The 10237-nt window shown below is 48.5% G+C and overlaps 1 protein-coding gene across 1 annotated transcript; it reads left to right on the forward strand.

Annotated features, from left to right (window-relative positions):
* Positions 1-371: 371 nt before the first annotated feature.
* Positions 372-7951, forward strand: LOC101631149 (40S ribosomal protein S3a-like). Its single transcript, XM_012731465.1, has 2 exons — positions 372-409; positions 7804-7951. The coding sequence occupies exons 1-2, from the start codon at positions 372-374 to the stop codon at positions 7949-7951; spliced, it is 186 nt and encodes a 61-aa protein (XP_012586919.1).
* Positions 7952-10237: the final 2286 nt, after the last annotated feature.

Consider the following 10237-nt stretch of genomic DNA (forward strand, 5'->3'; position numbering starts at 1 on the left):
TCTACCTTTATATTTCCCCTGGCAATCCCAAGGCCCTTTCCGGGACTACTTGGCTCCCAAATCTCGGCAGACCTCAGCTGACGGAGGTACAGAGGGGGCTGAGGGTGGGGTTTGGAATGTCCAGACTGGCTCTCGCGGGTGGGTGGGGTGTGGGGCGCCTTGTGCAGAGCTCCGGGCTCCCGTGCTAATCAATGGGCCACAGCCGGCGGGAAGGGCCCTGTCTGAGGATTAGGGCAATTATAGCTTTCCTCTGCCGGCGACTCAAATGCCGCATTTCGGATGCAACGCCTCGCTTGGCCTGTGCGTACCGGGAGCAGGGGCCTGGGGGCAGGAAGCCAACTCGCAAGTGTATCAGAGATTAGGGCGGCCGGATGGCGGTGGGGGCCGACGCTGGGCAAACACGCGGGGGGCCAACTCAATCCCTTGTCCTTGATTCAGCTCGCGGCGACACGGCCCTGGGCAGGCGTGATTCTGCCGCCTCGGATGGGTAATGGGGGAGGCCCAGGCTGCCCACCCGGCCCGCCTCAGGGGAGGCTCGGGCTGCCAGCAGGCGGGGTGAGGGCGAGGGCTCCCCGAGGCTGCCAGGGCGACTGGGCGGAGACAGCTCCCAGACCGGAACAATGGGTTTGCCCCTCCTTCCAGTGGTATGAATTCTGCCCGGTGTCCTGAATGGCCTACATGTGGGGAACAACTCCCGTTAAAACTGGGTTGCTCCAGTTCCTCAAACTGCTAAACAGGGAGCTTCCATATGACCCAGCAACCCCACACCTAGGTATCTCTCATAGAAGGAATATAACAGAACAGGCGAGAAAATATTAATAATGAACTATATACTGGAGACATTTTGTGGGGGTAGAGTGGGGAATGGGATCAAAAACAGTGGGGGAGGGAAATGCACTGGACTATGGTGATGGCACACGGGTGATTTGGTGATGGGAAGCCCATGGGGATTACAACTGCAATGGAAAAATGCACAAAATGATGTAAAATAAACTACAACATTCTTCAAAAAAAAAAAAAAAACTGGGTTGCTCCAAATATCATGACAGAGTAATGAGGGAAGGAGCCAGGCATGGGGGACAGACAGGAGGAAGGAGTGCAGGCTGCAAGCAAGGGACTAGGAGTGGCTGAGGGAGGGGGAGGGCAGGGGAGCCCCCGCCCCCCCCACATCTCCTCTGGTCCTTCCCGACCCCCTAGGCTCACCCCCCAGGCTTGGCTCTAAGCCACCCGTCTCCTTGCACCCTAGTTCTCCCTCAGCCTGATGGAAGGGTGGTGTGGCGTGGAAAGCCCTCTGCCAGCACACCTGCAGGGCCCTGGACCCACGTGCCAGAGGAGAGCCCTGTGCCCAGGGAACAGCACCCAAGGGTGTTCATGGGAGACGGTGCCACAGTGCGCAGAGCTTCCTGGGCCAGCACCACCATGTGAGAGGGGGCGAGGGAAGGCCGCCCCTTGTCATTGCAGGGATGACAATGCCCACGCAGCACAGGGGAGCCTGTTTCACCAGCAAAGGTGGGCAGCCTCTGAGAGAGACTGGGGATCAGCCCTCCTGACTGGGGGTCAGTAACCATCCAAGGTCTTGGCTTCTAGAAAGCTGCCTGGATCTGGTCAGTGAAGGTCCCAAGTGGCCAGCTACTGAAGTAGCTCCAGCAGCAGCAGCAGCAGCAGCACACTGACCAGTGTTCCTGGTGACGTGACACTGACAGGCTCAGTGGCAACTGCGGCACTGGCTGCCAGCAGAGGATTCTCCCAGACTGTCTTCAAGTTTATGGTCACACGCCGCCACTTTCCCTTTCGTACATGGGCTGTTTCATTTGGAAGTCAAGTCTGCTGCCACTGTAAGTGGATTCCTGGGGCAAGAACTTGTGGACATCTTTCTCTCTCATTTGCAGGACTCCAAGGCTGTGGCCGGCGTGAAAGTTTCCCTCTAAGTTCCAGGGGAACACAGAACAATGCCCTATGGTCCTCTTTCTGAGTGCCATGGAAAAACCAGGCTGATCATTCCTATAAACATGCCTTTACTCAGCTTCTCCAAGGGTTTACATCCTGCCCACCTGTAGGGCTTTTCAGCTCAGAGAATAAAAAAAATTTTGCACCTGATTCTACCTTAGGACCCCTCTGGAGGAGTCCTGAGCCTCTCCCTTCTTCAAAGACAGGCTGTCTATTCTGGTGGTGGAGCTGATTGGTGTAGCCTGAGGTTTTGTAAAAAATCATTACAACAAATGTATACATTAGTACATGTATGGAATAAAGTAGACCTGGAAAACGCCGCTAACAGTGTGATTAATTTGTTAAGGAATTATGGACGGTCTTTCATTTTTTAATAGCAATTTTCATATAGTTTTATTTTTATGCCACACGTGTATCTATTAGTTTTGGAACCAGAAAAGAAACATCTATAAACCCATCTTGTCAAGACAGAGGGTCTTGCTCAGCAGCACACTTGGGCTGCCAAGGACTGTAGTCTCCCCAGAGACTACAGGAAGATGAGTCTCCACACACACACACTGCTTTACGTAGAAGGGTGGTTTTCTTGTCTTCTGCCCCTGTTCCCCCAGAGCCGGGAAGAACACAGAGGGCAAATGTGGTCTTTTCGTTTTGCATTGGAGGAATAACCTGCAATGGCCTCTACACTCTTCCTGGAAGGGAAGGAGCGCGTGTCTCTTCCCCAAGTGAGGAAACGTTGATTCCACCAGCGGACACACAGCGACCTAACCCGCAGCCCTTCTCACCGGCCTCCCGCACAGCGCCCGTTCCACCTCCGAGTTTCCGAGAACTCTGTATGCCCAGCTGAGCCTAATCTGCAGGCTCCCATATAAGGAATCTCTCGTTCGGAGGCTTGATGGCCACTCGGAGCCTTGACTGCCAGAGTTTCCGGATTCTGGTTCCCTGCGCAGTCGGTGCGTCCGTAGCCCCATCACACGGTCTGCGCGCGCCCCCTGCTGCCCACTGCGAGAAACGACACCCCCTGTCGGCGGGGCCCCTAGATCTCAGGTTTCCAGAAACCGCACCTCCCAGAAAGCACTGTGCTCCAGCGGCCAAGGAAGGACAGTGCCCAGCAGGAGCATCAACTGGCAAAAGCAAAAACAGTGGCTCCATGAGTAGGGTCATCGCCCCCTTTGCGCCTATCATCCTACTTCACATCCTACTAAGTGACTCTCCTACCTTACCTCTGCAACAAACTAGATAGAGGGTCTTGCAGAGCCCAAGTTTCCAAACAGTCCCCACCTTCACAAACTGCTGGCTAAATGGAGGACCTAAATTCTACAGTGCACTGTAAGAGCAGTGGGCAGTGATAAAGCAGGGTCTTGTCTCCCCAGAACCCAGAGCCAGACAGGGGCAGGCCTGTGAGATTCCCAAATCATTGATCTGTCTCATAGTTCCCCATCCTATGAGAGTCAGACCATGCAATGTATTTGGTCTCTGCACCATAAAATAAATCACCCAAGACTTTCTCATTTCAATTAAAACCATAGCTGTTTTGTTTGTTCACAAACCTGGGGTTCAGGAATTTGGGCAGGGCTCAGTTGGGGAGCCCTGTTTCACATGGTGTCAGCAAGGCTGTCTTACAAGTTTGTGATCAGGGCTGGGTTCGAGGCGTACAAGCTGTGGAGCTGCACACTCAGAGAGGCCCTGCAGTTGCTTTTAATACTCTACTTTTGTTAGCTTGAAAGTCCTAGTAGTTGTGGAACATGTGAAGGTGTTTTCATGTTATAGTAGTTTTCATGTTATAGTGGGACCCACAGTTTATCTAGTGAGGCTGAGTTGCAATTAGATGGTGCTGGGGCTGACATATCCAGGATAGCTTCACTCACAAATTCAGGGTCTTGGCAGGTTTGCCTGGGAGGCTGGGACCTGCCTCATCCTCTTTATGGATCTGAGGCTTCTTCATATGGCATCTGGATCCCAAGGGTCAAACAGAAAACTTCAGATCATATGGCCCAGCATTGGAAGTTAGACTATATTATTTTCTCCACATTTTCTCTGACTTCTCCCTGTCCACATTCTATTAAACTAAACAAGTCACTGGGCTCACTGGGGTATAAGAGGCCTCCGGCACAATGTTTGTGTCCCATCTACCCAACAAGCAAAGTTCCCCAGGGGACAAGTGACAGGTGTGCCTGTTGCTTCTGCCCTCTCCCTACCTCTGCCACACTCCCCAAATGGACCGAGTTGAACTGGTCTCTCTTAGGGCCAGACATGTGTTTTGCTCCTGAGAAGGACTAGAAGAATAGGCTGTGGGGTCTGTTGATCACTCTACCCAAAAAGGTGTGGGTAGGGAAGAATGGGGGAACAGGTACAGGAAGCTCTACCCCCACCCCTCTGAGCCATGCCTTACTTAGAAAGATGAGTCTAAAGCAGGTTTAGAGTCTTGCTACTCAAAGTAAAGTCCTTAGACCTCCAGAACTAGCATCACCTGGGAGCACAGGTAGATGCTAAGGATCCAGCCCAGGTCTGCTGAATCACTGGGGATTTAACCAGATTCCCGAGTGATTCATATGTAGCCAGTGAGACTCTAGAACTCTGGTTCTCACATTGGCTGCACAGTGGAATCATCTCAGGAGTGTTTACAAGTTGGGGTGCCCAAGCCACACTCCAGACCAACGGAATCAGCAACCCAGAAATGGGGCCCTGACCTTAGGATTTTATTCCTCACTAGGCAGTTCCCCTGTGAACAAACCAACCAAATGCCTTCCTGACCCAGGATGTCTGGCTGGGCAGCCCCCACATGGTTCTTCTCTAGAAAACAGATACCCAGGACTGAGCTTTCAGTGGGGTCTAACCCTCCCCTTTGCTCATCAGGAGCTAATAGAGGTTGATTTTCCCTAATTATTCAGTGGACCCTGGGGCTCTGAGTTTGACCATACTCCCCCTTCCCACGCCTGCCCCTGTTTGAAGTCAGGGGCAAATCTCCATGCAGTGTGAACAGCAAACAAATCATTCTGGACATAAACAAGGAGACTTCCTAACAGGAACCTCAGTTTGGAGCTGAACAAATAGCAGCCAGAGCCTCCGCCCCATTCCCGGACCCCCAGCTGGCAGTAAGGCTAGCCCCTGCACCTGGCCCGGATAATGAGGCTTCCCCTCAATACCCCATCCACATCATCCTTTCCCATCCTGTCCCCAACCTCTGGATTCAACCTTCCAAGGCATAGTAGGTGGTGGCAAAGGCTTGGTGACAACCCCAGAAGTTCCTATGGAAGAGTTTTAAAAAGATTTAAGGGGAGAAGGGAAAATCTAGGTTGGTATTCAGGATCTGTGATAAATCTGACTTATCCCTGTCCAGCACCAGCTGGCACACACACTCCACTACCACCACTGTCACCATCAATACCGTCGCTGTCATCACCATCATCTCTATTTTCTCAGTTTCTCCTTTCTCCAACTCCTTCTTACAAGATGCTTTAAGAGGTTACATATGTCATAACCCAGTTCTTTCTGTATTTTTCCATTCTAACAAGAGCCCTGAGTTATTGAACCTTCAAGAAAGATTCAAAGGTCAATAAAGCTGAGACAGGCTGAAGTTTGATAGGCAACATCTTTTTTTTTTAAGATTTATTTATTTATGCATATAGAACTGGGGTACAGGCCAGAGATGTGGAGAGTGAGAGGATTCACCAAAGACAGAGAGGGAAGCAGAACAGGCAGATGGACGAAGTACACTGCTGAGGGGAGCAGAGGGCAGGTCAGGAGAGGTCTGCCTCACCATGTGGATCTCCTCAGGGGCAGTCGGGAATCGAACTCCCTACGGAAGTGGCTTAAGCTTCTTAGTGCTGTGCTTTAACCAGCTGCACCACCAGGGAGGGCCTGCAGCATCTTTTTAATAAGTTCACCTCGGGGCCTCCCTAGGGGCAGAGAGGTTAAAGTCTTAGCCATCAAGATATCAGCCACTGCAGCCTGAGTTTTTTCCCCAGCCAGGAGCTGACTCACATGGCCCAGCAGACCTCTCCTGTCTCACCGGCGGTTCCCCTCACCAGTGTACTTCAGTAGACCCACCTATTCTGCTCCCCACTCTGTCCCTTTTGAATCCTCTCATCCCAGTACCTCTGGCCTAAACCCCAGTTTGTATATGCATAAATAAATCAAATATATATTGCTGAAACAAAGTTTACCTCTTCTCCTGGAAGTTCAGTAAGTCATATGTAGTTAAAACTAGTTAGCCCTTATAAGCACTTATTCTCACATACACTCTTCTACTACACCTCCATTTTCTTTTTACCCCAAAAGAAAAATATCCCCCATCTCCCTCTAACATGTGTGGGCACAGAGGAGAAATCATTTGAACTGAATTCAATTTCAGCCATTTAAATGGAAACTCTCACTTTGGAATTTAATGTCAGAGAGACCTGGGTTTGAATTCTGGATGTTTACTAGCGATAAAACAAATCACTTAGCTCTCCGAGCTCTAGACCCTCGTCTGTGAGGTGGGAATAAGAGCATGACTGTGGGATCAAGAAGAGAGAATCAATACACACCCGGCACAGCATATTGTACAGTATTATAACAGGATTGGTGGAAGTTCACTCCTCCTGTCCCTTTCTTTAGAACCAGGAGGTGTGAGGGAGAAAGCGAATTCCATCTGGCAAATAGATGTGTTCCTACCATGTGCTCAGCACCGTGGTGGCATATATAAGTGGTGTATAAAATGAAGGATAAGGTGTTTTGGTTTGTCAAGGGATGTGATACAGAATGAGCTAGAGGATCAAAGTCCTGGGCCAAGTTTTGCCTTTTGAGCAAATCATTTCCCAATTAGTTGGGCCTCAGTGTCCTTCCTTTTCAGTGAAACAAGTGGCTTTGACTAATTTGCAGCTAAGGTCCCAACCAGTTCTAAAGTGCCTAGTGAGCAGAAAATGTTCTGGCCTCACTGCACTTAAGGTTGTTTGTCTGAATCCTCCTCTTTCCTCTCTGATCATCCCTTCTTCCCTCTGTCTTTGCCGACCCTTAAAAGTTGGTGACCCCTTGGGGTCCATACTAGCTAGTTCTTTTCTCTAGAAGCATTTTCTTTCTGCATGATCTCCCCCACTCCCGTGCCTTTGTGAGCTTCCCTCTCCTTGGAGGTGTCTGCAGAGGAAAGCCTCCTCCCAGGAGCCTTCCCAAATCTCTACAGTTATAATTAATCTCTGCCTTCACACTTCCATCGACTCTGTCCCCAAAGTTTGACGCTTGCATTAGTGCATTGACTTGCACTAGTGCATTGAGGACGAGTGTCTCTGCTCCCTGCCCCCCTATGAGATGTGAGCAGCCAATGGGAGGCAACAGCATTCTTCACTCCTTTGTAACCCTCAAACCCACCACATAAAATAGGCCTCAAGCAAATAGGTGTTTGTTGACTTGTGTGTAACTGAAGAGCATAGGATTTCAGAGAAAGTCTTAAAAACAGTACACATAAGAAAACGTTAGGAAACTGCAAAGTGCCAGGCACCTCCTCTGTGTCCCTGTGCATTCCCGAGAGAGGAACAAACAACCTTGTTTGCTCTGGGCCTGTCAGGTGCCAGGGACTGCAGGGGGGGAGCGAAGGGGAGGAGCAGGTGTGGGCTGGAGCTGAGACAGCCAGGCAGGGGAGGAGGTGTGGGGCTCCCTCTGTAGCCCTTGGGCCCTCTCATCCCAGGTTTAGCTTCCAGACTTGATATGGGAGGGCCCTTCATCTCAGCTCCAAAAGCCTGCATATTCCCCACTTAGCACCTTTCTTCTGGATGAAAAAAGACTCTTTGGAAACATAGGAGACAAGAAGGCTTGTTGTTGTTTTATGAGAGAGACACTTTTGGCTCTCTGAGCAGCACAGGCCAAAAGAATGCCATACAAGAGGTGGCAAAAAGGGAGCCAGGAGGACGTGGTTGATCCATTTTCTAAGAAAGATTGGTATGATGCGAAAGCACCAGCAATGTTCAATATGAGCACTATTGGGGAAACACTAGGCAAGTGTCAAGGAACCGCATCGCATCTGGTAGCCTAAGTGTCTTGTTTGTGAGAGAGTACTGCTGATCTGCAGAATGATGAAGTTGCAACTAGAAAATTCAAGCTAATTATTGAGGCTATTCAGAACAAAAGTTGCTAGGCTAACTTTCAGGCATGGATCGCACTGGAGATAAAATTGCTTCTTTCTCAAAATATGGCCAACCACCATGGACGCGCATGTTAATGTCAACTTGCAAATGGTTCTTTGTTTTGCTATTCTGTTGGTTTTACTTAAAAAAGAAGTGCAACAGTGAGATTCAGAAGACCTCTTATACTCAACACCATCAGATCTGCCAAGTCTCAAAGAAGACAATGGAAATCATGACCTGAGAGGTGACTTGAAAGAGGTGGTCAATAAATTGACCCCAGATAGCATTGGGAAAGACAGAGAAAAGGCCTGGCAACTTATTTACTTGCTCCCTGATGTTCTTTGTTAAAAAAGTAAAAATGCTAAAGAACCCCAAGTTTGAATTAGGAAAATTTATGGAGCTGGAGCTTCATGGTAAAGGTAGACGTTCTGGAAAAGCTACAGGGGTGAGAGGTACTAAAAGTGAATGAACTGGTGGATATGAGCCGCCAGTCTAAGAATCCATTTCAGATTTAGACTTTGAAGGATGACAAATAAAATGACTTATAATAGAGAAAGACACTGCAAAAAAGGAGGGAGCTAAAGGACAAAAGGGATAAAGACTGGTGAGGATTTGAGGAGAAAAGGCCACAAAAGGACTTCCCAATATATCTTCCCCAACTTCCTAAATCTCCAGTGGCTCTGAAATCCTAACTAAGGCTTAAAAATTTCCTGTCACTAGCTGTGCATCTTCCTCCCATTGCACTGAATGCCTACCGAAGTAAGAGGTTCAATTAACCAGTATTTGCTTGAACATAACAAATGTAATGAGATTAGTGAGTTGCTGTTAAGTGCCTGAATAACTTGGGGTAAGAATATGATACATAAGGGGTTTAAATTCCTTTCCCAAGGTCTGTGTAGGGACCTGAAAGGTTCTATGACTGTCCTATGGGACACATTATGTCCCTAACTGCATAGGTCTCTTCTGGTAAAGTTAGGTAGCTGACGGAAAACAGTGGGTCTATGAAAGTGAAGATGGAGACATGTAGAGGCAGATTCCAATGAACTAGAGACCTTGAGTGCCTAAGTTCTGCTGAATCTCCTTTTTCAGTAGCAATGGTCTTTCCACCGCTGCCTGAGGAAACTAGGCTGCCTGAAAGAACTGCAGTGGCCTTCACTGCAGTAATGATTGTGGTTTTCCTCGGGATCTACTTCCATCACCACTCACTGTGTACAGAATCCAATCCAGACTCCAGAAGGTGAAATACAAAGAAGGGTCCACAAGATGGTGTGATATACACCAAAAGATTGCATGTATAGACATGAATCCTTAGAGCAGAAGGACTATAAAATCAAATCAGGGTGAATTAACTTATTAAGATGCATTAAGATGAGATTTCTGACTCAGTGTATAAATTTGAGTGATTCTAAATTTGTTCAGTTGGTTGACTGAAATAGGGAAGCTGAAATATGAACTGTAGAAGAGATTATACAATGACTAAGAAAGCCTGGAATGCTAGACAAGATTTAAAATGTAATATCTGTTTTCCCTGTTCTCTTAATATATGCCCAGAAAGCTCCAAAGGACAGTCCTTTCAGCAAGCCCAAACATACTCAAAAGGAAAACTTCGAGCTCTATTGTGGCCATTTTCTGTAGGACAGAAAAGATGGGAGGAACCAACACCATCAAACCTGGCTCCCCTTATTTACAGGGGATGGTGAGATTCCTCATTACCAGAAGCCAAGTGATGATGCTTGGAGTCAAAGTAATGACCTCCCCCATGGTGGGAGGGTGGAGGTTAGGCATGGGAGTAGTAATATCGATACCAATGGACACAGCCATTGTTGAGTCTGCCAACAGCTGAGACCAAACGGAGCCCCATTCTGGAAATCAGTCAGTCACTGGATGGTGTTGGGTTGGTTACATAGGTAGGGGCTCTCCTGGAATATCCAGTTACTGTGATATAGACTCGCCTTCCCAGACTGCAATGCTTCTGCCAAACTCACCATCAGTGAACTTACAGAATGACTTATTTACAATCATGGCATCCCACATCGGACAGCTTATGATCAATGTTTACTGTTTTCTTTTTTCAATAAATGAGGAGCTGCAGTAGGTTTCAGCAGAATTTACTGATCTTAATACATTCCTCATCACCCTAAAGTAGCTATCCAGTAAAATGTCTTTTTGGAATTATGGCACCAGCTGGGTGGCAG

Source organism: Condylura cristata, unplaced genomic scaffold (genome assembly GCF_000260355.1).
Source record: "Condylura cristata isolate star-nosed mole 26May11 unplaced genomic scaffold, ConCri1.0 scaffold00031, whole genome shotgun sequence".
Taxonomy (NCBI): Eukaryota; Metazoa; Chordata; class Mammalia; order Eulipotyphla; family Talpidae; genus Condylura; species Condylura cristata.

Bases quoted from the DNA above. Each gene is read 5' to 3' on its own strand.
- LOC101631149 (XM_012731465.1), top strand. From the start codon at position 372: ATGGCGGTGGGGGCCGACGCTGGGCAAACACGCGGGGG. The intron at 410-7,803 runs GCCAACTCAATC...GCCATACAAGAG, and splicing joins GCTGGGCAAACACGCGGGGG to GTGGCAAAAAGGGAGCCAGG.